The following is a 27129-nucleotide window of genomic DNA, read 5'->3' as shown; positions in this document are numbered from 1 at the left end:
TCATGGTTTCTAAATCTGTGTCTGGCCCAGACCTCTTTCAAGAGCTCAGTTCTCTAAATCTGAACTCGTCACTTCATTCCTTACCACCTCCTCCTCTTCTTCCTCTAGTGCTCCCTACCTCTGAAAACAATAGCATCCATGTGCTTCTAGAAACCTGAACATGACCCTTGAGTCCTTGCTCACAATCACCAAACTCCCTGATCACCAAATTCTTACTGTTTTTCCCTCTTCATATCTCTTGCTTTCCACTTTTTCCCATCTCTATCGTTTCCATAGCCCAGAAGGTCTTTATCTCATGCCTGAACTAACACAATATTCTATATGTGTGTCCTTCCTCACTACACAGCTCTAAGATATTCTTCACACTGCAGCCAGAGTTGTCTTTCTAAAATGAAAAGATGATCAAATTACTTCTTTGCTTAAAACCCTCCAATGACTTTTCCTTAGCCTTAGGAGAAAATGTACAAACCATTTAAATGATCCTACCAGATCCCTGCTTAACACTGCTCAGATCTATGCTCCAGGCTTATTTAATTTCTGTTCCCTGGCTGCAATGCTCTTTCTCTTATTTTCTATTCACCCTTCAGTTTTCAATGTATATGTCCTTTCCTCCAGGAAGCTTTCCATGACTGCCTCTTGTCCCTGGTCTCAATGTAGGTACCCTTCCTATACATTCCTATGGCAAATCTATACCTCTGTTATTCTCTATCATACCATGTTATATTTGCCCTCTTACACACTTGTTTCCCCCACTAGACTCAGATTTCTATAGGTGGGAACACTGACTGTATTATTATACTTCCAGAGTCTAACAAGTGATTGGTACACAGTAAGTGCTCAATTATTATTTGTGTAATGAACTGAAAGAATAAAGAACTGAATTAATAGATAACCCCTGATTTTACCAGTCTGTCTCTTTATTTCCTAAGATGGGAACTCTAGGGTATTCGGTACTATAAGTAAGAATAATAGTCTTTAACAATTAAGGCATTGCACCTACTAAGCAGAACAGTCTCCATCTGTACACTGGAGTGGAGACCTGGAGGCCCCCTCTAGGCTAGATTGTACCCAGAAGTCGCTGAATAGCAGGGCTATCCAGAAGGCCCTGGGGGCACTTGGGTGGGTGGGTGGGGGGGTGATACTGGGCACTGGTTATTTATCAATCAGTTTGGTAAATAACCAGTTTGAACCAGCTGGTTCAGCTGTACAAGTGTGTCATCCTCAAACATCACACCTGTCCAGAGGGCTCCTCCCCGGTCCCAGGGATGGGCACCTACAGAAGCTGGGTGTCCAAGGCGGAGAAGTAGGTAGCCGTGTCCTGAGCGCCTGAGGCAGGCAGTCGGATGTGGCCCCAGCGGAGGGCAAGGAAATGCAAGGTGTCCCGAGCCAGCGTGAGATGGGGCAGCTGACGCAGGCTGTCCTGGTACCAGGTGTAGATTCCCATCACGGGCATGCCCAAGTCCTGTGTCCACAGCACCGCCCCACTTCCTGGGTCCACGGTTAGCAGCAGGCCCATCCCACAGGATGCCAGGTGGCTCATGTCTGCCAAGAAAGACAGCTGGGGAGATATGGCCAGGGAGCTTGGATGTGAGGCATCTCAGAGCATCTTGGGGTGGGGAAGCTGCCCGAGGTAGGCCATCAGGAGGGCCACTCAGGTGTGTGGGGGCCAGGGGAGATCACCTGGAGGCTTATGAGGACATGGGAAGGTCAGTCACATTTCACTGGGTCGCTTTGATCGGTCAGGGGACTAGTCAGGGTCAATTGGAGAGCTGTGTAGAATGGAGGGCTCTGTCAGGGTGGTCCAAAGGTGACTTAAGGTGTGTGAATCAGTCCAGGTCACTTGAGAGAGGTCACTTAGGATGTGGGGTAGTCAGCCATAGTCTGATTGATAACATATCACCCAGGAGAGGTCAATCAGGGTGGCCTAGAGGCATGTGGGTCACTTGGGAGCCATTTAGAGTGTGAAGGGGTTAGTTAGGGGCCCTGGGAGAGTGTCTGTTGTGATGTTTATGTGTATTTGCTTGGGTTCTCATGCAAAACGATGAAGTCAGGGTACAAGGAGTAGCTTAGGGGCACCTGTAAGGTCACTCAGGCAACTGGGTAGGACAGTCATAATATCAAGGGAGCGGTCAGAATTACCTGAGAGGGGTTAATCTTGGGGGAGATCACTTAGAGTCATCTCTCAGGGGTCATTCAACATTGGGGGTCAGTTAGGACACGTGGGGACTCCTCAGAGTGTTTGAGGGTTGCTTGGGTCACTCAGGACAAAGGGAGTCACCCAGAGTTACCTGGCTCAGCTCATTGGGAATATGGAGGAACTAGGATGTTAAGGATCGCTCAGTAGGGGTCAGGCTGGGCGTTAAGGGGTTCACTTAGGGTCACCCATCAAGGGTGTGTCATTCAGAATGTGGTGGGGCTTGGTCGTGGATGCCACTCAGAGTCCCCTGAGTTGGGGACCTTGCTCCAAGGTTGGAGCCAGAGAAAGGGGACACTCACATTTCCCAGGCAAGCCATCCATGGGGGGTGCCGAGTAGCGGCGGTAGGTGGTGTTCCAGCGCAGGGCCGGGGACTTGGGGTCATGCATGGTGACCGTGTACTCTGCGAGTGCCCAGAAGCAGGGTTACCAGGGGTACCCACGTGAGAATCCTCCCCCGCCCCCAGCCCCAGGGAGTACCATCTGGCACCCGTCCTGGAGGCCAGAGTCTGTGAGCATCACAGGATGTTTGGGTTACTGCTGTGTCCTCAGCTCCTTGTTTAGCACTCAGTGAAATGGTTGTTGACTAAAGATTGACTGACTGGCCTGGATTCAACTTGGACAGCCAACAGCCAGGCCTGGGCAGCACAAAGGAGGGGGCCGGACGCCCACAGCTTGGGGAGCAGCTGGGGCCTGACTCACGTGTTCGGCCGATGTAGAGGCGGGGGGTAGAGGGACCCTCTGTGGTCAGCGTCATCTGCGTCTCTCCCGACTCAGGGTCCACCACAAACCAGGCATCCTGCTTCCGGCCTGTGGAGGTGGAAGGCGTGCCAGCCCTCAGGATGGCCTGGGACAGGCTGTGCAGCCCGGCTGTCCTGTGCCCAGCTGGCCCACCGTGACTAGGTCCCCGTCCCTGCCGGACCTGGACCCGCAGGCTGGAGAGATGCTTACCCGTGTAGAAGACGCCATCAGAGCTGCGACACGGGGAGGCATGAACCAGCTCGGGGATGGTAAACGGCAGCCTCTGAGAGGGAAAGTTTCCGGGAAGGAGAAAGAGCAGAAAAACACATACGACCTACTCACTAGGTACAATTATTCGAATCTTCCTTTCCCAGAGAGGGTAAGTAACTCGGCTATTGTCACACCGCTGGTAAACGGCAGAGCCAGGCCTTAGACCCAGGTGATCAGTTTTCGGAGCCAGCACACTTAACCACTTTGCTACTCGGCCTCTTGAGCTGGGGAAATCCCCCACCCCTTCCCGAGATGCCACCTGATGGATCCGGCCTGACATCCTCCTCTAAACAGCTGCAGGGACCTCAGGGCTTCAAGGGCCAGGACGGCCTCAGAGAAGCTGAGGAGTGGTTCCAGACTAAAGGACACCCAAGAGACATGATGACCAAACACAGCAGGTGATCCTGGGTCAGATTCTAGATGAGGAAAACAATAAAGGACATCAATGGGACACTTGAAAAACTACCATGGACTGTGGATTGGATAATACTATCGCATCCATGTTAAATTTCCTGCTTTTGATCATTTATACTCATCCTTAGGAATACATAGTCCCCCTTGAGGGGTGAAGAGGCAGGTCTGCAACTCATTCACAAACAGTTCAGAAACAGAAATTGCATAGGGGCGCCTGGCTGGCTCAGGTGGTGGAGCACGGGACTCTTGATCTTAGGGTTGTAAGTTCGAGCCCCACCTTGGGTGTAGAGATTACTTGAATTTTTTTTAATCTAAAAAAAGAAAGTGTGTACATACCTTGTCTATCTATCACCTATCCATTAAGGAAGAATGATAAAGCAAAGGTAATAAGATGTTAAAAATTGATGAATCTGTGTAAAGGGAATAAAGAATTTCTTTGTACTATTCTTGCATTTTTCTTTCTGATGTTATTTGTTTATTTTTGAGAGACAGAAGCACAAGTGGGGGAGGGGCAGAGAGCGAGAGGGAGACACAGAACCCAAAGCAGGCTCCAGGCTCTGAGCCATCAGCACAGAGCCTGAGACAGGGCTCAAACTCACGAACCATGAGGTCACGACCTGAGCCAAAGGTGGACACTTAACCGACTGAGCCACCCAGGTGCCCCATTTCTTTCTTTTTTTAAGTTTTTTTTTTTTTAGAGAGAGAGCGAGCGCAGGGGAGGGGGAGAGAGAGAGAAAGAGAGAGAATCTCAAGCAAGCTCCACACTGTCGGCACAGACCCCAATGAAGGGCTCAAACTCACGTGAGATCACGAGCTGAGCAGAGATCAGGAGTCAGACGCTGAAACCAATTGAGCCACCCAGGCGCCCTGCATTTTTCTCTCTTATGTTGGAAATTGTATCAAAATGAAAAAAATCCCCAAACTCCACATACAGAACTGTCGCCACTCGAAGCACACTCTAGGACTGAGGGCAAGAGAAGCCGGGCTTCCCAGGGGCGTAGTCAGCACCGACAACAAAAGGAGTCATTACAACCTGTAATTGGTAGGCACAGCTCGTGCTGTGATAAGAAAGCACAAGTGGAACTACCTAATGTGGGGGACTGAAGAAAGATCGCTGGAAAGAGTTCATTCATTCATTCAACGATTTAATGAGCACCTATTATTAGCCAGGTGCCAGGACCAGTAGTAACGGAGACTGACAAAGTTCCCTCCTGCGTAGAGTTACATCTCTGGCGTGTGGAAGGGGGAGATAATAAACAACAAAATACATAAGGTAACACCGAGTAATGATAAATGCCACAAAAAAAAGAAAAAAAACAACTTACTGAACTGGGATAGAGTGGTTTGAGATGCTATTTTAAAGATTTTTTAAATGTTTATTATTTTAGAGAGAGAGCAGGGGAAGTGCAGAGAGAGAACCCCGAGTGGGCAACACGCTGACAGCAGAGAGCCTGATGCGGGGCTCGAACTCATCAACTACGAGATCATGACCTGAGCGGAAGTCGGTCACTCGACCACGCAGGCACCCCTTGAGATGCTATTTCAGAGCAGCGGGCCAGGGTAGTGAGAACCCAAGCTGAGCGAGGAGGTGAGCCATAAGGTCACGTGCAGGAAGAGCTCTGAGTGGAGGGATGGCCCCGGTGTAGAGGCCCTGGGCAGGGAGAGCTACCGACCGGCCTATTTGAGGAACAGCAAGAAGGCCAGCGAACCTGGGAGGGCGGGGGTAGAGAAAGGAAGAGTGGCCGGAAGTGAGGGCGGCTGGCTGTAAGGTCACAGGCTGGGAAAGAGCTTGGACTTTAAATTGGAGTTGGAAGATTGGCTGGGGGATGAGGAACACTTCTCACAAATATTCTCGTTCTTCTTCTGGGATTGTCCTTCTTTCCTGCTTAAAGTACACGTGGCCATGACTTGCTTTAGCCAATGGGAACGGAGCAGAAGAGACACGTGTCGCTCCTGCATGGACACCGTAAGAGCCAACGTCCCCACTCCCCCTGGGCTTAGGGCTGATAACGGCCCCCCACTGTTATGGGCCACGGGATACTGCACGGGGCCCCGTGGCTTCCCACACTCTGCCCGCACCTTTGTAGGTCAATCCTTTAATGGCACGTCCTCGAGCTAACCTGTTGGAATGTGCTGTTTGCTGCTGGGACCTCGCCTGACTTCCGTGCTAACATCGCTTGTCAACTCAGCTTCCTACACGTACTTGAGACCTTTCTGGCAGCCTTCCTATGGCACAAAGTTCTGACACAGCACATTCCGCCCCGTTCCTTGTGACAAATCCAGAGTCGTGTTCAACAGCCCCCATAGACGTCCTGATGTAGAAGGCAGCCGAAACGGCTGCAAGTTCCTCTTCTCCCCTCTGTGCATGCCCCTTTGCAACTTTTCAGCAACTCCCCCAAACAACTGGAGTCTATTTCTTCACCACTTGACTCTGCGCTCGGCCACTGGACTTGCTTTGGCTAATGAGACATCAGAGAATGTGATACAAGCATAGTTGGGCAAGTGCTTGTGCACAGGCCTGGCCTTCTCTTTGGCTCCCTTGTTGCCAACACGTGGACAAGCCCAGGCTCACCTGACAAGGATGAGGGACACGTGGCCCAGCGGCCCCTCTCAAAAGCCAGCCAACCACCAACCGTCAGCACGACAACCATCCAGCGGGCCAGGAGCCGGCCACAGAGGGTTGAGCAAGCTTAGTCAAGACCGCCCGCTCAGTCCAGCCTGAATTGTCACCCCCGACCCCCGAATTGTGGGGTAAATAAGTGGCTGGCATTTTCAGCCATTGGGTTTTGGGGTAACTATTCACTTGGCAAAACTAAATGATGCGTTATTTCCCCCCTTGAAGCCCCCACAGTCCTGGAGAAGCCCCTGGGACACCCTCAGAGGCCCGACAGCCTGCTCTGTAGACGGCTCGAACCACCACACCACCCCCTTTCAGCAGGTCCCTCCGGACAGCCTTCCCATAATGCACCCAGAGCCTCTGCAGGGCACACAGACGCTGACCATTCGGCGCCCCCTGCTCTGGATAACGGAAGCCCGGGCCCTCTCCCATCCCAAGCACTGTAGGAAACACACCATCAATCCCTGCTGTTTCTGGGTCCCCAAGACGTATAGGCTGCCATCAGCTGGGTCTGAGAGAAAGGCTGTCCTGTGGGGCAGAGAGGAACAGGGGGAGGGTTAGGCTCATGCCCCTGGTTTCCTGAAGGCTCCCTTTGCCGCCATCTTCCCCAGCTAGTAGGAGGCACCACACAGCTCCAGATCCAAACCTCTTCCCTTCCTTCCAACATGCCCCTACCCCCGGCCCGCCGAACCCCCTCTAGACAACTGTGGCCTCCCCATCTCCCGATACCCCCTCCTTCAAAGACCGCAGGTTCACTTACTCGGTGACATACATTGGCCCTTGGAGGATGGGATCTGTGGGCACAGGGACATGAAGTATGAGTAACCCCCTCCATACCGCCCGCTGACAAGCACAGCTCAAATTCACGGGGTGCTTACTGTGGGCCAGGCACTGAGCCACTCACTTGACATGCATGTAATTTAATCCTCCCGAGAACTCTGTGAAGTAGGGTCATTACCCTTGGCCCCATTTTACAGGTAAGGACATTGAGGCTCGGAGGGGCGAAGTGACTTTCCAAGGCCACGCAGCTGGGAAGTGGTGCAGCTGCCTGCAGAGACTGGCTTGTTGGAGCCTAGACCCCAGGCACTTATCTTCCATGCACAGTGACCCCCCCCCCCCAGCCCCCAACTCAGGGTCCAAGGAAGGAAGAGTGACTGCCCCTTGCTCACCATCCTTCAGCGTCCACTTCAAGTCCCCCGTCTGCTTGCTCAGTGCGTGGAGACTTCCATCCAGGGTGGACACTAGCAGGAGGCTCTCCGGCCTGAGGCTCTGGACCTGAAGTGGGAAACAAAGTCACCTTCTCTGAGGAGCCTGAGGGCACCCCTTGTCCTCACTGCATGCAAGGCTGGCTGTGACTCCCCTTCTCGCAGGGGGCGGGGGACAGACAAAGAAGGAAGCAGGACTGGGGAAGCTGCTGGCTGCCCCCATTGATCTCCTTGACCCTAGAGAGGGGTTACAGTGGGAACTGGGGGGTGGGGGGTGAGGTGGCTCCCACAGTGTCTAAAATCTGTCCTCTTCCCCACCCCTCAATTCTTCCTGGTTTTCCAAAGAAGACGGAAGGCCTTTACGAAAGGACTTCACAGTCTCCCTACGAGATGGGTGCTATTCTCCCCAGCGCCGGGGAGACTGAGGCTCATGCCGGTTAGGTAATTAGCCTAAAAGCACGCGGAACGACTGCTGGCATCTCTCTGATATCTGCAACCTTTTCCTCCTTTGCCACACTGTGGCTTTTCTTGGGGTGACCCCCCCCAACCGGCCCAGCTGCTTCTGGTGCCAGGCTCCAGGGGTCCTCTGGACCAAGGCTCGGGGTGGCCAAGGGAGGGAGGGCCGGAGCTGCCCTTGCATCTGGCCTCCACTGGGCTAACTCACCTGCTCTAGCCCCTCCTTGAGCAAACAGGGTGAGGCTGAGCTCCTAGAAGGAGCCCTAACATCCGGGTGGCCCCGCCGCACCCTTGCAAACGCCACATCCTGCTCCAGGACCCTCAGGTTTGGAGCTGAGCCAACGGTCTTGGTGGAGGGGTAGCAAACAGCCTCTTGGCCCCTCTCTTCTCCCAGCCTGCTTTGCGCTCTGAGAAGACGCTGCAGGCTGATTGCCCACAGCTGAGTGGCTTGACCATCAATGTGTTTACAAATGTGTTTTTAATTAGCGACCAATTTTTAAAATTGGAGAGGTTTCACTTTTAAAAATCTGAATTTCTAATTTGTCTCATTTCCAGTCTTTCTAAATTTTCTGGAGAGACCTGTTGCGGCCACACCCGGCTCACATTCCTACTTGGCAACCAAGGGTGGACCCAGAGCTGGAAGCAGGACAGTGGAATGGCTCGAACAGCCACCTGCATGATCCAGTTAGTGGTCCCGGGGGCTTCAGGCCCGACGAGTGGATTCTAGCCTGGGTGCCTTTGCCCACTCCAGGCATTTCTGTAAAACCGGACTCTTACCTCCTAGCGGGGCTGGACCCGATTCCCACACCTCCTACTTACTTATCCCAGAGGTTCTGAGCCCAGGGTCCAGTCGTGGTTTGGGAGAACGACTGTGAGTCGCCTGAATTTGTAAAACTGGGTATGTGGGCGCATTTCTAGACAGAGGACCCTTAAGTTGATCCCCCGTCCCAGCCCGCATCCCAGGACTTTTAGGAGGCCAAGCACCCCCCCCCCCGCCCCCGCGCCCCCTTCCCCGCCCCCAGGCCATTCTCTCCACCTGCACCCCCAGGCTGCAGGAGGGGCGGCTGTTCCCTCCACCAGCGCCTTTCCACGCTGGCACATCTCTCCAATCAGGTGTTCGCGGGGGCAAAGGCAACCCCCCACAGCTACGAGGCTTTTCCTGGCAGGGTCCAACTTGGAGCCACCTGGACCCGGAGGAGGGCAAGGCGGCCCCTGTTGCTCCGCTGTGCGCCAACCCCTCCCCCCGCCCCTGACCTGGGAGACGCTGCGGCCGCCCCACTTCTCACCTGGAGCCCCGGCGTCGGGAGTAGCGCGGCGAGCTGGAGCAGGAGCCCGAGGTGGAGCGGGGGCCAACGGCCGCATCCCTGGGCCCCACTCGCCATAGCCGGTCCCTCAGTGCCTCCAGGGGACAGCACGGCCCCGCCTGGCCCGGAGGAGACTCCGCCCAGGGCTGGGCCACTTGGGTACACAGAGGCTGGGGCGCAACCTCAGCCCGCGTCCCGCTCCTTCCCCCGCCCTTCCGATCCCCCCCCCCCCAGTCACCCTGCTAGAGATGGCTCGGGGAGGTTACCTGCGGAGGCCATTCGTGGACTTTCCCACCGGCCAAGTGCTGTATCAAGCGCTCTACACCCTTCGTTATCAGCTCATTCAATCTTCACCGCACTCCCGATGGAAAAGCTGAGGCTCACGCTGGAATTCAGACTCAGGCGTCTCCCCTCAAAGCTCGTGCTGTTACTATGCTAGGGGCCTCCACTGAGAGGTGATGAAATATAGGTGAACTGATGGACTCATTCTTTCAGTAAATATTCACTCATTATGCAGCCTGGTAAGCAGGACAGATAAGGTACCTGTCTTTGTAGAACTTCCACGCTTCCCCGCCTTGGATATCAGACAGTGCGGCCTCAGGGCACCCCTTGCTGGGGTGGTTACAGTCCTTGTTGTAGGCAGACCTCCCGACTTGGTCAGCCAGGGCCTGCAGGGGTCCAATGAGTTGTCAAGTTTGGGCTCGTGCATTTCTCCTTCTTCCTTGGGTAAAAATCACTGCTGATCTGACCATCACACAGCCTGGCTCCGCCTCTCCCTCTGCCTCTTCCTCTCTGTCATCCCTGGCCTTCTTGGTCATGGCCCCCACAGCCACTGAAGAGTTCTTAGCTAGCTGGCCCATAGCCTTCCTCTCCACCCCAAGGATGCCGCCACCATTGGTGTCTCCAGTGTCACCTACTCCCGCACATGGCCCCGACCCACGCTGCAATCAGCTCACGATTACCTAGAACTACCAACTAAATCATGCCTGGCTGGAACCCCATCCTTCCGCTGCTCCAAGGATGGGCTGCTGAGGGCTCACAGGTGCCTGCGTCTTCACAAAATTGCCCTTGGTTGACTGGAGCATCCCGTGCCCTCCTGCCCATGACTGACTGACTCCGGGCGGGGACTGGCCCTTTCGCCTCAAGGTGAAGCCACCTCTGGTAACAATTTGTGCTGCGGAGTTTCTCATGCTTCACTCCCTCCCCCGTCTCTCAGAGAGTTCATCCCATCACTGAGCAAGAATCCCTGCCTCAGGCTCTGTTTTTAAGAACCTCCCTGATCTAAGGCACCCTCTAATCATGTTTTCATCAACTGCAGCCTTAAAAAACCCAACTGCCTCGTGGCGAAAGGCCTCTTTTTGAAACGTGTACATCATAAAGTCTGTGGTTTGCTTGGTTACCCCTTCAGGCTTAACTGTTCCAAGGCTCCCAGTTGGCAAGTGGTCCTAACTTCATAGCACGAGCGATTGCTTGTCGCTCTAGAAACCAACCCAAGCTACTGAGGGTGTGAATGAAGCCTCCTTCATGCTTTATGTTTCATACGGCTGTACATTTCCTTGGAACGTACATTGTGTCTGTCAATTATGCTTGGATTCATAGTCATTTCTCATGCAAATCAACCCGATTTGCATAGGCAACCTACAAATGAACTCACATAAATCATTTTTTATGTGTGTGATGATATGAATAACACACATTGTAGAACCTTTATAAAATCCAGAGAAATAGAAATAAAACAAAATTCATTCATGGTTTCACCTCCTGGAAACAGAGCATCTCTGTTAACATTCTGTTGTATTTTCTCCAGTATTGTTCTTTTTCCCTACGCCTGTATGTTTTAATGGGCTACGATGCTGAAATATTAACAATGTTTTGCCGTCCAGAACTTCATTTTCCCTGACAGCCCTTCTATTCAGGCGGAGTTGCTCTGAATTTATCGCCTCAGCGAAGGGAAGAAAGAGAGAAAAGGAAGCTTCTTTTAGCTTTTGAGTGTTTGAATACCTCAGGGCGTGAACCTAGCCCCGAGAGAATAAATAACAAGGGTGGAAAAGTGGAAAAGTGCCCCCCCCCGCCCCGCCCCTGGACTCAGAGAGGAAGCTTCTGCATCGCCCTCACCCAAGGACAGGACCCCGCGTAGCTTTGTGGGATCCAGAGCAGAGGGGGTGTCTGGCTTCAGAGTGGAGACTGGAGAAGCAGTGGGCCTGGAGATGCTCTATGCTGGGTCTGGGCTGCGGGGGGTTGGGAGGGGTTAGTGTGATGTGGCGGTGGGGGAATATTTTCCAGATGCCTGAGGGGGAGTGGGAGAGAGAGAAGTGAGGGAGAGAGAGAGCCTCCTCAGAACGAAAGAGGAACAACTGCAGCAGAGACTGGTAAGGACGAGAGACGGACCCAACGGCATCTCAAGAGATGCCAGCTAGGACCGATGATGTCAAGGACTCAGTGTCCCCTTGCCTCCTGGCATTATGCAAACTCCATGGAACTTAACCCCGCCCTGGACGAAAGCTGGGAAAAACCAGACGGGGCTGAATTGCTTGCACCTGGCACAAAGGGAGCTTAAAATAAAACGGTAAATGGAGTTATACGAAGTAAAGTTAACGTCTCTTCTCCATACCTCAATTTGTGCTCTTAAATGCTCTGCTCTTGGACAAATAGACATAAACCAATAGCCTTTCTCCATTCTAGCAAAAGAGTGGAGAAAACAGAAATAGTGACGGGAAAAATATTCCCAGCATGATAGCAATAAAAAGAAAATGCTTAGGAATGAATTTAACTAGAAAGGCACAGGACCTCTATGAAGAAACTGATAAAGTCTTATGAAGGATATAAAACGAAATGTGAACAAATTGAAAGCTGTGACCCTGGGTGGGAAGATTTCACGTAATTAAAACGTCAATTTTCTCCTAACCAGTTATAAGTATAATGAAATTCTATTAACTCCAGACTTAAAAAAACTTGGCTAACATAAAGATCATATGCAAGAATAAATGCTTGAGAATAGTCGAGAAAAGTGTGCAAATGAAGAGTAATGGAAAGGGGACTTATGTTACCAGATATCAGAATATACTGTTAAACTACAATATCAATATAATTTTACCATGGGGACTGACAAGTAGATACATATATTGGTTGGATCAAATAGAGAATCCATAAATATATATCATTGTAAGTGAGAATTTAATAAATGACAAAGATGATATTTAATTCAATGGAAAATGTATTAAGTGCCTTGGTATAATTATCCATCAGGAAGCAAGTAAATCTTTATCTCTCTCTCTCTCTTTCTCCCTCTCTCCCTCTCTCTGCCTCTTGTATTTGCCTTCTTAAAACTTGAAGTATGGCCGACACACCATGTTCCATTAGTGTTAGGTTTACCACACAGTGATTCAACAGCTCCCTACATTATGCTATGCTCACCACAAATGCAGCTACCATCTGTTACCTTTCTCTCTTTTTTTAACCATAGACTTTATTTTTTACAGCAGTTTTAGATTTATAGCAAGACTGAGTGGAAAGTCCAGAGATTTCCTATATATTCCCTGCCTCCACACATTCATAAGTTACTCCTGTTATCAATGTCCCCCCCTGTACCTTTGTTACAACTGATGAACCTACCTGGACGCATCATTGGCACCCAAGGTCCGCAGTTTACGTTAGGGTCCACTCATGAGTGGTACATTCTATGAGTTTGGACAAATGTATACATCCACCATTAGAATATGATACAAGGCATTTTCACTGTCCTCAGAATCCTCTGTGCTCTTCCTCTTCATCCCTCCCTCCTCTTTAATCCCTGGTAACCACCGATGTTTTTACTGTGTCCATGTTTTTGCCTTTTCCAGAATGTTATGTACAGTAAAACCTTGGTTTGTGAGCATAGTTTGTTCTGGAAACATGCTTGTAATCCAAAGCACTTGTAGATCAAAGTGAATTTCCCCATAAGAAATAATGGAAACTCAGATTATTTGTTCCACAACCTAAAAATATTCATATAAAAATAATTACAATGCTGTAATATAATACAAAATAATAGAGAAAATACAAAATATAAAGAAAAATAAACAAATCAGCCCACACATACCTTTGAACACCTTCATGGCTGGTGTGAGGGAGACAAGAGAGAGGAGGGTTACTGTGTAGGACGATTTTCATATCACGAAGAGAATCACTGCTATCTGTTGGCTCAATGGAATCTTTTTCGTTTTGTGCAACTTTACAAAGGAACCTATCTAATGACCTGGAATGAAGCAAAGCATTCCTAAGCTTACTCTTGTATGAAAAAGCAAAGGACTGTGCATAGGTGCTTTGAAGTGACCAAAAATACAGTAGTGTCCATTGTGGGCACGTTCCGACGTTCCGAAACATCACTGATTTCTGCCTAAGACCGAGCATCCGAGCATGGGAGATGATCACCCACAATCCTGCAGTGAAAAAGAGAGAGAGAGAGAGAGAGAGAGAGAGAGAGAACGAGAGAGAACCATTGGCTCAGTTGTGATCATGTGATGTTCAGCGTCACATACTACTTGACTGCAAGACATCACTCGTTTATCAAGTTAAAATGTATTAGAAATGTTTGCTCATCCTGTGGAACACTCAGAGAACAAGTTACCCGCAATCCAAGGCTCTGCTGTAGTTGGGATCATTATAGAGTTTGTGGCCTTTTCAGATGGGTTTCTTTCAACTACTAATTTGCCTTTAGGGTTCTGCCATGTCTTTTCATGGCTTGACAGCTTCTTTCTTTTTAGCACTGAATAGTATTCTTTTGTCTGATGTAACACAGTTTATTTATCCATTTACCTACTGAAGGACATCTTGATTACTTCTGAATCTCGGCAGTTACGAATAAAGCTGATATAAACACACTTATGCAGGCTTTCGAGTGCATCTTGTCAATTTCTTATTAAAATACATCAAACTTACAGAAAAGCATACAAATCATAGACTACACAGTGAACTCATCTATTTAACCTGTACACAGATCAAGAAACAGAACATGACCAGCAATGCCACAAGGTCGCTTGTGACACATTCTAAGAGTAACCTCTATCCTGACTTACAACACCAGAAATTAGTTGTGCTGATTTTTGATATTTATACAAATGGAATCATACTGTATGTTCTCTTCTATGTCTGCCTCTTTTTTCAATTAAAAAATGCATTAATTGCATGAATTACCACAATTACTAATGTGGTAATTACCACTATTACTAGTATATGAATAGTAACTCATATAATTACTGGTAATTGGCCTTGACAGGCATTAGGTGTTTTTCCTACCAGTTTTTGGCTATCATGGAGTGCTGTGAATATTCTCCCACTTATCTCTTGAGGACCGTATCTTTGTATTTCTGTTGGCTACTTACTTGCGAGCAGACCTGCTAGATCATAGGGATGTATGTATGTTCGGCTTCCGTGGATTTTGCTGAGTAATTTTCCAAAGTGGTTGTACCAGCTTATATTTGGTGCTGCTGGTGGTAGAGGGTAGTTTCTTACGCAGTAAAGAAAATATGGAACTATAAAAGAGAAAAAGACACAGATGTATTTGAAATATATAAAAAATGAAAAACTTTAGGAGGACAAAAGATACCATAAACAAACATCAGATTAGAAAAATATTGGCAAGACAGAAGACAACAAGGATTAACATATATACTACAAACCGCTCCTATAAATTGGCAAGAGAAAGACAAACAACCAAAAATTATGCAAAGACTATATGAATAGAAACTCACAGAAGATCAACTGCAAACATGTGAAAATGTGCTCAAAATCATGAGCAGTCAGAGAAATGCAAAAATGCGATTTTTAAAAAGTAACACATATATCACTTTATGCCCATAAATTTGCAAAAATTAAAAAGAAGGCGAAGTAATGGCAAAACGTTGATAATTGCCAAAGCTGGGTTGTGAGTATTTGGGGGTTCACTATATTGTTCTATTTTTTTTCGAGATGTTTGAAAATGCCCGTAATAAAAAGACGTAAAAAGCCTAAACAAATTAAAAAAAGAAGGCTAAGCCTATTACTGCCAGGGACCTGGGAACAAGCATACTCTCACATGGGGCTGGTGGAAATGGAAATCTTTTCGGACTTTTGTGAATGCAATCTGAAAACTATTTAGAATAAAAAATGCAGGGGCGCCTGGGTGGTTCAGTCTGTTGAGCATCTGACTTCAACTCAGGTCACAATCTCTCATGATTCGTGGGTTCGAGCCCCACATGGGGCTCTGTGCTGACAGCTCAGAGCCTGGAGCCTGCTTTGGATTGTGTCTCCCTCTCTCTCTGCCCCTCCCCCACGCGCGCTATCTCTCTTCTAATGTTTAACAAACATTAAAAAAAATAAAAAAGTAAATAAAAGAATAAAAACTGCATGACCACCTTGGCCTGGAAAACCCTCTCTGGGGGATCTTCCCCATGGAAATAAAATATTTTTTTTAAGTTTATTTATTCTGAGAAAGAGACAGAGAATGAACAGGGGAGGAGCAGAGAAAGAGAGGGGGACAGAGGATCCGAAGTGGGTTCAATGCTCACAGCAGAGAGCTGGATGTGGGGCTTTAACTCATGAACTGTAAGATCATGATCTGAGTCAAAGTCAGACGCTTAACTGCCTGAGCCACCCAGGCGCCCCCAAGATAAAATATTTTGTATTAAAAAACACATAGAGACATATATCTTAAAAGGCTTATAATGGTAAAGGTGTAAGGATGTTTATTGCAGCATTGTGCTCTGTGCAAGCAAGTAGAAACAAAGCACGGACCCTCCAACTGAGAAACGGCTGACCTAATTATAGAACATCCACCCATTAGGGTGATATGCAGCCACTAAAAATAATAGAGTATATTTGTTAATTTGGAAAGATTTTTGTGTTATATTAAGAATAGCAAGATACAGAAAACAGCATTATAGGAACCTATTTCTGTAAAACTGTGTGTGTGTCTGTGTGTGTGTATGTAAATTATTTTATACAAGCATGGACAGAACTACAGAATGCAATATATTGGATTGTTGACAAAGATTCTATGATAGGCTGAAGCATGTATATCTGTATATTATACTAACCAATGGGTAAAAGTGGCAAAAAGGAAAAACTTTAAAAGCTTCTCCCCCCAAATCGTTTGTCTATTCTATTTATGAAAAAGTCAATGTATATATGTGAGGTGTGTATGCATTCATGTGCATATAAGTCCTTGCCCAAGCAAAGTAGCTGTTTATATACTATGCAGAGCAGTGTTAATCCCCATATTTCCATATGCTGTCAGTTCAGCCTGTAATATCTCAGCAAAATAGAAGTCCTCCCCTCATCCCCTGAGTATAAAAATAATCACTGGTAACAATATACATGACTTCTTGCTTGCATATACGATCTTACTTAATCCGTTAACCAACTGGCAAGGAGAGTTTTATTGTTCCCATTCTATAGATAAGCAAAGTTTCAGAGAAGTTAAGGTATTTGTCGGAGTTTACAAAGCTAGTAAGTGAAGAGGCAGTGATTGAAACCTATGTAGCTCTGAGTCCCAGAACCTAACCTCTGTGTTGTACTTTCCTCTATGTTTCCCTTGATGTGTTTTTCAGGGGGTTCACCTTGTCTGGATAAAGGAGTCACGGGGACAGCCGCGCCTGTTATGATCTGGGCAGAAGCAGGCCTCACTGCTCATCGCCCAGCTAGCTCCCAGGCAGACCACACTAGGGTTTGAGGTCAAAGCCCCCGCTGGGATTCCTCTGCCCAAACTTGGTTCCCCTATTTCCCCTGGGAAACTTGTGGCCCCAGATCTCCTCTGGGGACTCACTCATGCTCAGATAGCGTGCTCGGTTATTTCTCTATCTTCTCCCACCCTGGCACGAGTAACCCACGGCTTACAGCGGAGAGAGAGAGAGAGGCGAGTAAGCTCCCAGAACCGAATTTGGGAGGAACATTTCCCCAGTCCTGTGGGAGCCTTCCGTCTTTGCCTCACGAGAGGCCTCTATCGGTAGCACTTCAAACTGCAGGTTTGTGATTCCATTTGTATGACCTGCAAAGAGGCACAGTGATCCGTGCTGTTGAAGTCAGGGGATTGGCTACCCACCAAGGGAGCGGAGGAAAAGAGACTAGTGACAGCGAGGAACCTCGAGGTCTGCTTGAGGGGATCTGGTTATGTTGTGTTTCTCACTGTGGGTGCTGATTGTAGGGTATTTCTTTCTTTCTTTTCTTCTTTTTTTTTTTTTTAATTTTTAATGTTTATATTTGAGAGGGGGAGACAGAGAGAGGCAGAGAGAGGGGGAGACACAGAATCCGAAGCAGGTTCCAGGCCCCAAGCTGTCAGCACAGAGCCCAACGCGGGGCTTGAACTCACGAACTGCTAGATCATGACATGAGCCAAAGTCCCACACTTAACCTACTGAGCCACCCAGGCACTTCTGTAGAATGCTTCTTCATGTATATTTCATCGGTGTGCTGGAGTGGTTCACGAGAGCCCATTGTTACATTTCCCAGAATTTTGTGAGCGCCAGTTCATCACGACCATCGTCAAAAATTGAATTACATAAACCCACAATTAAATACATTACATTTAAGGCAGATGTAATAAAGACTCAAAACTCATCACTTCCTAATGATTTTAGGAAGTGACTTTAATCACTTCTCTCTGCTCTTGCAATGATTCACATCCATGGTCTCTGCATGATGCAAGTCCGATGTAATGGTTGCTCCTGCACCCTGGGTGACATGACATCAGCAGCTTGAAATCGGTCGTAGTGGCAGAATTTACACCATGGGAGCCAGCAGATGCTGCAAAGTGGGGCTTGATTTATCGTGTTGTTGATTGCCTAGCTTGAAGAAAGTGAAGGGAATGCTAATAATGCAGATTACATTTAAAAGTGCTTTGTGTCTGGGAATGCTATAAAAGAAGTCAGGGAGACATTCTTCCAGTCTTGGAAACCTGTGATCTGGTTTGGCAAAGACAGTGTTCACATCATGGAAGAACGAGTGAAGTTCCAAAATACGTCTTTACTGTGTTATTTTTCACTTCCCTGTTGTTAAGGTAAATTAAAAATATCAACCAATGTGCACTTCAGAACCGCATTTGGAAAGCTGGTTGTCAAAAGTTTACCAGGACCCGGCTGGTTATATTTCTGTAAAGGTTAAAAACAAGCAGAGAAGTCGACCTATGGATCTGTGTGCCTTTATGGTAAAAGAGTGATGGGTCTCACATATAGTAGTTTGGTTTCATTTTCTTCATAAAATATAAGAACATTGGAAAAGAAAAGTTAATTTCCCCCCAAACCAAACCTAGATGGAAGCCATGGGCTCACCCATCTTGGAAGCCTTTGGAAACGACTGTGAAGAGGCACCTGTCAGGTCCTTACCTGAGTGTGGGCTTCTCTTAGAGCTCACTGGTAAGTAGTTCTTGGACCACGTCCACGATAGTTCTTATAGTTAAGTGTTCATGTCCACTGGATGGATGGCAAGAGGCTTGGTTTTAAGTGTTTCCATTACCGTGAGAAAGGATGAAGGGGAATGCCAGCCTGTAGGGGAGTCCAAGACCCCTTTCCACCCACATCTTCCCCGTGAAAAGGTTTTGAAGTTCCAGCTTTGGCCTCATCACTTTGCCTTTGTTTTTTTCTCATTGGTGGCTTTGAATGGTTCTTCTGGTCTCCGTTGAGGCGGGTGTAGTGGTAAAAAGATCTGGAGCTGCTTCCTGGTGTGTACGTGTGTGTGTGTGTGTGTGTGTATGCATGTGAGTGTGTATATGGGTGTGTGTGTATTTGAGTGTGTTTAAGTGTGTGCGCACGTGTGAGTGTCTGGTATATGCATGCATGTATGTGTATGTATGGGTAGTGTGTGTGTGTGTGTGTGTGTGTGTGTATGTGTGTGTGTGCACGTGTGTGGTTTAGAAGAGTTTGTTTTTAGATGGATTCCAGTCATTTGCCTCTGGAGTCATCCTTCCTCATCATTAAAATCTGGAGCTTGAGGGGCGCCTGGGTGGTGCAGTCGGTTAAGCGTCCGACTTCAGCCAGGTCACGATCTCGCAGTCCGTGACTTCGAGCCCCGCGTCGGGCTCTGGGCTGATGGCTCGGAGCCTGGAGCCTGTTTCCGATTCTGTGTCTCCCTCTCTCTCTGCCCCTCCCCCGTTCATGCTCTGTCTCTGTCCCAAAAATAAATAAAAACGTTGAAAAAAAATTAAAAAAAAATCTGGAGCTTGAGGGGCGCCTGTGTGGCTCAGTCAGTTAAGTGACCCACTCTTGGTTTCTGCTCAGGTCTTGATCTCACAGTTTGTGAGTTCGAGTCCCGCATTGGGCTCTGTACTGACAGCGTGGAGCCTGCTTGGGGTTCTCTCTCCCTCTCTCTCTGTCCCGCCCCCGCTCGCTCACGCACGCGCGCGCGCTCTCTCTCTCTCTCAAAATAAATAAATAAATAAACGTAAAAAAAAAAAAAAAAAAGAAAAAAGAAAATCCTGAGCATGAAGGTAAGGGTGGCTATAAAACCTACTTACAGCAGGGGGCAGCAGAGTGCAGCAGTTAAATATGTGGCATTGTACTGGCTTCAACCAATCTTTCCCATTCACTTGTGATTACACGCCTCTCTCAGCCAGAAAGTTTTTGAACACTCACCCTCAACTGTATGTAGAACTATTGATAAATTACATACATAATTCCCGTCCTGAATAATAGATATATTTGTTAAAAACTATAACAAATTGAAATTAAAAATTGAGGAGATAGTGGGGCACCTGGGTGGCTCAGTTGGTCAAGCGTCTGAATCTGGCTCAGATCATGATCTCGCAGTTTGTGGGTTTGCACCCCACCTTGGGTTCTCTGCTGTCAGTGCAGAGCCTGCTTGGGACCCTTTGTGTCCCTCTCTCTCTCCCTCTTCCCCACTTATGTCTCTCTCTCCTTCTCTCTCAAAACTAAATAACATTAAAAACAAAACAAAACAAAACAAAAAAAAACAACTGAGGAGGGGCACCTGGATGGCTCAGTCGGTTAAGCGCCTAATTTCGGGAGATCAGGTTATGATCTCCCAGGTTTGTGGGTTCCAGCCCTGTGTTGGGCTCTGTGCTGACAGCTCAGAGCCTGGAGCCTGCTTTAGATTCTGTCTCCCTCTCTCTCTCTCTCTGCCCCTCCCCTGCTCATGCTGTCTCTCAAAAATAAATAAAGGTTAAAAAATCATTTAAAAAATAGAGGAAATGGTGACATTAACTTTAAAAAATGCGTTGTTGAGGTGTGATCAACCATGAACTGCACGTATTAAAAAAGTACACAATTTAATACATTTTGACATGCGTTTACGCCTATAAAACCATCATGCAATCAAGATAGTGAACATATCCAGCATGCACAAAAGCTTCCTAGTACCCCTTTGTAATTGCTTCTTCCCACACTTCCTGCCCCAACCCCACCCCCACCAACCACCGAGCTGCTTTCTGTCACTATAGATTAGCTTGCATTTTGTGGAGTTTTATGAAAGTGGCATCAGATGAGATGTACCTTTTTTGGGGGAGGGGAGTCTGGCTCCTTTTACTCAGCATAATTATTTTGATATGATACCCATAGATAGTCATGGATGAAAAGCATTAGGGTTGACATATACTTTTAAAATCAGATTTTGGGGGTGCCTGAGTGGCTCAGTCGGTTGGGCGTCTGACTTCAGCTCAGGTCACGATCTCGCGGTCCATGAGTTCGAGCCCTGCGTCGGGCTCTGGGCTGATGGCTCAGAGCCTGGAGCCTGCTTCCGATTCTGTGTCTCCCTCTCTCTCTGCCCCTCCCCCGTTCATACTCTGTCTCTCTCTGTCCCAAAAATAAATAAACGTTAAAAAATATTTTAAAAAAATAAAAAAATAAATAAAAAATAAAATCAGATTTTGTTAATATGCTTTCTACTCTCAGACTGCAGGGCTTTGGCTTTATATTCTGGATGTTAGACTTTATTTTCTTTTACACTGAACTAAACAATTATTATAATTCAACTTTTGAATAGGGAATAAATTCACATGGTCTAAAACCTAACCAGATGAGGGGTGCCTGGCTGGCTCAGTTGGTGGAGTGTGTGACTCCGGATCCTGGAGTTATGAGTTCAAGCTCCACATTGCGTATAGAGATTACTTGAAAAGAATAAATAAAAGGAGGAGACAAGATGGCAGAACAGCATGGAAGTTTTTTTGCATCTTGCATCCATGGAATATAGCCAGATCAACACTAAACCATCCTGCACACCTAGAAAACTGATCTGAGGATTAACACAACAATCTACACAACCTGAACCACCAAACTCAGCAGGTACGCAGTGCTGTAAGGTGAACTGGGGGAGAGAGAAGCCTCAGAAAACAGGGAGCTGTTTTAACATGCAGAGAGAGGATGGAGATGGAGGGTGGGGGGAGAGTGTGGGAAAAGCACCCCCACCCAAAGCAGCTGGAGAGAAAGTAGAAAAGTGGAAACAGCTGCAGGGACTGAACTAAAAAGGGAGAAAGGAGAAAGGAGAGGGTTTAAGTTCCATTAAGACTCTATAAACAGGGGAGTGCAGAGTCTGAAACTCCTCAGATCGATACCTGGTGGTGCTCTGGTGGGAAGGGTGAATCCCCAGGGGCAGAGTAGAGTCCGGGGGTCTTTGGGCCACATGGGGAGAAGCGGTTCCCCTGCTGAGAGGACACCTGGTAGAGGCTGTGTGGGTCCCCCAAAGGCAAGGCCCCAGCAGACCCTGGAGAACAACCACATTCGCTGGTGCTGGAACTAGGATGTTGAGGACGAAGCCTGGTGCCAGACGCGTGTTGTGATTTTCCATAATTCCTAAACCGCTGCTGCTACAGGATTGCGTGAACTTTCTCTGGGGCGGGCTGGCACCCGGCCGCAGTCTCTGGGCCTCGGCAGCAGCACGCCTTCCTGTAAACGTTCCTGGGTGCAGCTGGCACCTGGCCATTGCTGTGTGAGACCCTCCACAGAGGGGCAGAACGGGTCAAAGCCACAGTTCCTCAGAAGTGAGGGGTCGGGAAACACAGTTGCATCTGAGATAAAACTCAGGAGGGAGATTCTGCCTGGGGCTTGGTCACAGACGGTATAAAACCGGGAGTGGGAAGCCGAAAACAAAGGACGGGTGTGCGATTGCTGATCAGGGAGAACAGAGTTCTGACACTGGAGACTGGGTGGCTGGGTGACGCCATTTTCACTGCTCCTGCACATGCGCATATGCACCTACAGGTGCTCCAACCATCCACCCCAGTAAGCTAAGCAGCGCCATCTAGGGCAGAACAGAGCCATTACACTAAGCCCCGCCAACTGGGCCAACCTCGCTCTTCAGGAACACAAGTCTCTCCGCCTGCTTAGTTTATGGACTGTAGAGTGATTCACAGTTTGACTTCTAGGGAAAATGAAGTTACTTCAATCGTATTTCACTCTGCTGGTCCATCTATTAAATTTTCTTTTTTTCCTTTTTCTCTTTTTCATTTCTTTTTCTTGAATACAGAAAAAAAATATTTTTACTTTCAATATTTATTCCAAATATTTTTCTTTAATTTTTTTCTACTATATTTTTTATGCATGTGTAAATTTTTTTCAAATCCTATTTTACTTCCATCATTTCATTTTATTCTATTTCAGTGTATTCATTTACTCAAATTTTCAAACAATTTCCTTTTTTTTCTTCTTTCCCCTTTTTTCTCTAATCTATCAAGCCCCTTTCAACACCCAGACCAAAACACATCTAGGATCTAGCATCATTTATTTGATTTTTTGTGTGTGTGTTTGTTTTTAATTTTTAAATTTTAATACATTTTTTAATTTTAATTTTTTTACCTCATTAATTCCTTTTCTCACTTGAAAATGATGAATTAAGGAATTCATCCAAAAGGAAGATCAGGAAGAAAAGACAGCCAGGGACTTGACCAACACAGATGCAAGCAATATGTCTAAACCAGAATTTAGAATCATGATAATAAGAATACAGTTGTAGTCAAAAATAGATTAGAATCCCTTCCTGCGGAGATAAAAGAAACAAAAGCTAGTCAGGATGAAATACAAAATGTTATAACGGAGCTACAATCTCGAATGGATGCCATGGCAGCTAGGATGGGTGAGGCAGAGCAGAGAATCAGTGATACAGAGGACAAACTTACAGAGAATAATGAAGCAGAAAAAATAGGGAGACTAAGGCAAAACAGCACAATTTAAGAATTAGATAAATCAGTGACTCATTAAAAAGGAACAGCATCAGAATCATAGGGGTCCCAGAAGATGAAGAGAGAGAAAAAGGGGTAGAGGGCTATGTGAGCAAATCATAGCAGAGAACTTTCCTAACCTGGGGAAGGACACAGACATCAAAGTCCAGGAAGCACAGAGGACCCCCATTAGATTCAGCAAAAGCCGACCATCAACAAGGCATATCATGGTCAAATTCACAAAATACTCAGACAAGGCAAGAATCATGAAAGCAGTGAGGGAAAAAAAGTCCTTAACCAACAAGGGAAGACAGATCAGGTTTGCAGCAGACCTCTTCACAGAAACTTGGCAGGCCAGAAAGGAGTGGCAGGATATATTCAATGTGCTGAATGCAGCCAAGAATTCTTTATCCAGCAAGGCTGTCACTCAAAAGAGAAGGAGACATAAAAAGTTTCCCAAAAAAATGAAAGGAGTTTGTGACCACTAAACCAGTCTTGCAAGAAATTTTAAGGGGGACTCTCTGAGGGGAGAAAAGATGAAAAAAACAAATAAAGACCTAAAGCAACAAAGACTAGAAAGGCCCAGAGAACAGCACCAGAAACTCCAAGTCTACAAGCAACATAATGGCAATAAATTCATATCTTTCAGTACTTACTTGAAATGTCAATGGATTCAATGCTCCAATCAAAAGACATAGGGCAACAGAATGATAAGAAAACAAGGTCCATCTATGTGCTGTTTACAAGAGACCCATCTTAAACCTAAAGACAACTTCAGTTTGAAAGGAAGGGGATGGAGAACCATCTATCAGGCTAATGGTCAACAAAAGAGAGCCAGAGTATCCATAATTATATCAGACAATCTAGACTTTAAAATAAAGACTGTATCAAGAGATGCAGAAGGGCATTATATCATAATCAAGGGGTCTATCCACCAAGAAGACCTAACAACTGTAAACATTTATGCGTCAAATGTGAGAGCACCCAAATATATAAATTGATTAATCACAACATAAAGAAACTAATTGATAATAATACCAGAGTAGTGGGGGACTTCAATACCCCACTTACAGCAATGGACAGATCATCTAATCAGAAAATCAACAAGGAAACAATGGCTTTGAATGACACACTGGACCAGGTGGACTTAACAGATCATCCAAAAGCAGCGGAATATATATTCTTCTCCAATGCACATGGAACGTTCTCCAGAATAGACCACATACTGGGACACAAATCACCCCTCAACAAGTACAAAAAGATCGAGATCATACCGTGCATATTTTCAGGCCACAACACTATGAAACTTGAAATCAACCACAAGAAAAAATTTGGAAAGGTAACAGAGACTAAAGAACATCCTACTAAAGAATGAATGGTCTAACCAAGCAGTTAAAGAGGAAATTAAACAGTACATGGAAACCAATGAAAATGATAACACCACAACCCAAAACCTCTGGGACACAGCAAAGGCGGTCATAAGAGGAAAGTATATGGCAATCCAGGCCTTCCTAAAGACGGAAGAGAGATTTCAGATACACAACCTAACCTTACACCTTAAAGAGCTGGAAAAAGAACAGTAAATAAAACCCCAAACCAGCAGAATACAGGAAATAATAGAGATTAGAGTAGAAATTAATGCTATTGAAACAACAACAACAAAAAAACCCCAGGAGTACAGATCAACGAAACCAGAAGCTGGTTCTTTGAAAGAATTAACAAAATTGATAAGCCACTAGCCAATTGGATCAAAAAGAAAAAGGAAAGGACCCAAATAAATAAAATCAAGAATGAAACAGGAGAGATCGCAACCAACACACTAGAAACAAAAACAATAATAAGAGAGTATTATGAGCAAATATATGCCAATAAAATGGGCAATCTGGGAAAAATGGACAAATTCCTAGAAACATATACACTACCAAAACTGAAGCAGGAAGAAATAGAAAATGTGAACAGACCCATAACCAGTATAGAAATCAAATTAGTAACTAAAAAACTCCCAAAAAACAAGAGTCCAGGGCTTTCCAGGGTAATTCTACCAAACATTTAAAGAAGAGTTAACACCTATTCTCTTGAAGCTGTTCCAAAACATAGAAATAGAAGGAAAACTTCCAAACTCTTTTTATGAAGCCAGCATTACCTTGATTCCAAAACCAGACATTGACCCCACTAAAAAGGAGAAGTATAGACCAATTTCCCTGATGAACATGGATGCAAAAATCCTCAATAAGATATTAGCCAACCGGATCCAACAATACATTAAAAAAAATATTCACTACAACCAAGTGGGATTTATACCTGGGATGCAGGGCTGGTTCAATATCTGAGAAACAATTAACGTGATTCATCACATCAGTAAAAGAAAGGACAAGAGCCATATGATCCTCTCAATAGACGCAGAGAAAGCATTTGACAAAATACAGCATCCTTTCTTGATAAAACCCTCAAGAAAGTATGGATAGAAGGATGATACCTTGAGATCATAAAAGCCATGTATGAAAGACCCAACACTAATATCATCCTCATTGGGGAAAAACTGAGAGCTTTCCCCCTAAGGTCAGGAACAAGACAGGGATATCCACTCTCGCCACTGTTATTCAACATAGTATTGGAAGTCTTAGCCTCAGCAATCAGACAACACAAAGAAATAAAAGGCATCCACATTGGCCAGGAGGAGGTCAAACTTTCACTCTTTGCAGATGACATGATACTCTATATGGAAAACCCAAAAGATTCCACCAACAAAACCTGCTAGAACTGATTCATGAATTCAGCAAAGTCGCAGGATATGAAATCAATGCACAGAAATCGGTTGCATTCCTATACACCAACAATGAAGCAACAGAAAGAAATCAAGGAATCGATCCCATTTACAGTTGCACCAAAAACCATAAAATACCTAGGAAGACATCTAACCGAAGAGGTGAAAAATCTATACACTGAAAACTATAGAAAGCTTATGAAAGAAATTGAAGAAGACACAAAAAAATGGAAAAAGATTCCATGCTCCTGGATAGGAAGAACAAATATTGTTAAAATGTCAATACTACCCAAAGCAATCTACATATTCAATGCAATCCCTATCAAAATAGCAGCAAAATTCTTCACAGAGCTAGAACAAACAATCCTACAATTTGTATGGAACCAGAAAAGACCCCGAATAGCCAAAGTAATCTTGAAAAAGAAAACCAAAGCAGGAGGCATCGCAATCCCGGACTTCAAGCTGTACTACAAAGCTGTAATCATCAGGACAGTATGGTACTGGCACAAGAACAGACGCTCAGATCAATGGAACAGAATAGAGAACCCAGAAATGGACCCACAAACAGATGGCCAACTAATCTTTGACAAAGCAGGAAAGAATATCTAGTGGAATAAAGACAGTCTCTTCAGCAAGTGGTGCTGGGAAAACTGGAGGGTGACATGCAGAAATGAATCTGGACCAGTTTCTTACACTAGACACCAAAATAAACTCAACATGGATGAAAAACCTAAATGTAAGACAGGAAGCCATCAAAATCCTAGAGGAGAAAGCAGGCAAAAACCTCTTTGGTCTTGGCCACAGAAACTTCTTACTGAACATGTCTGAGCATCCAGATGGCCAATAGACACATGAAAAAATGCTTGACATCACTCATCATCTGGGAAATACAAATCAAAACCACAATGGGATACCACCTCACACCTGTCACAATGGTTAACACAAACAATTCAGGCAACAACAGATTTGGCAAGGTTGCAGAGAAAGTGGATCTTTTGCACTGCTATTGAGAATGCAAACTGGTGCAGCCACTCTGGAAAAATAGTAT

General features: G+C 46.3%; 1 protein-coding gene across 7 annotated transcripts in view; it reads right to left on the bottom strand.

The window, feature by feature from the left end:
- Positions 1–27129, bottom strand: part of ERN2 (endoplasmic reticulum to nucleus signaling 2) — a 44598-nt gene that overhangs the window by 8468 nt on the left and 9001 nt on the right. For 3 of the 7 annotated variants that reach the window (XM_045048110.1, XM_045048111.1, XR_006591303.1), the window contains exons 1-8: positions 9184–9395; positions 7406–7511; positions 6997–7030; positions 6692–6764; positions 3146–3269; positions 2897–3004; positions 2497–2598; positions 1278–1542 (exon numbers count right to left, since the gene is read on the bottom strand). In XM_045048110.1, the coding sequence (XP_044904045.1) occupies positions 1278–1542; positions 2497–2598; positions 2897–3004; positions 3146–3269; positions 6692–6764; positions 6997–7030; positions 7406–7511; positions 9184–9279 (908 nt within the window). In that variant the 5' untranslated portion in view covers positions 9280–9395. Of the gene's footprint in view, positions 1–1277; positions 1543–2496; positions 2599–2896; positions 3005–3145; positions 3270–6691; positions 6765–6996; positions 7031–7405; positions 7512–8105; positions 8827–9183; positions 9396–9467; positions 9650–9744; positions 11257–12813; positions 12879–13279; positions 13620–14561; positions 14712–27129 lie in introns of those variants that run through there. The other 4 variants (XM_045048112.1, XM_045048115.1, XM_019820795.3 and 1 more) reach the window with 4 other exon arrangements.

The sequence above is a fragment of the Felis catus genome, chromosome E3 (genome assembly GCF_018350175.1).
Source record: "Felis catus isolate Fca126 chromosome E3, F.catus_Fca126_mat1.0, whole genome shotgun sequence".
NCBI lineage: Eukaryota > Metazoa > Chordata > Mammalia > Carnivora > Felidae > Felis > Felis catus.
This window is presented reverse-complemented; position numbering and strand designations above follow the sequence as displayed.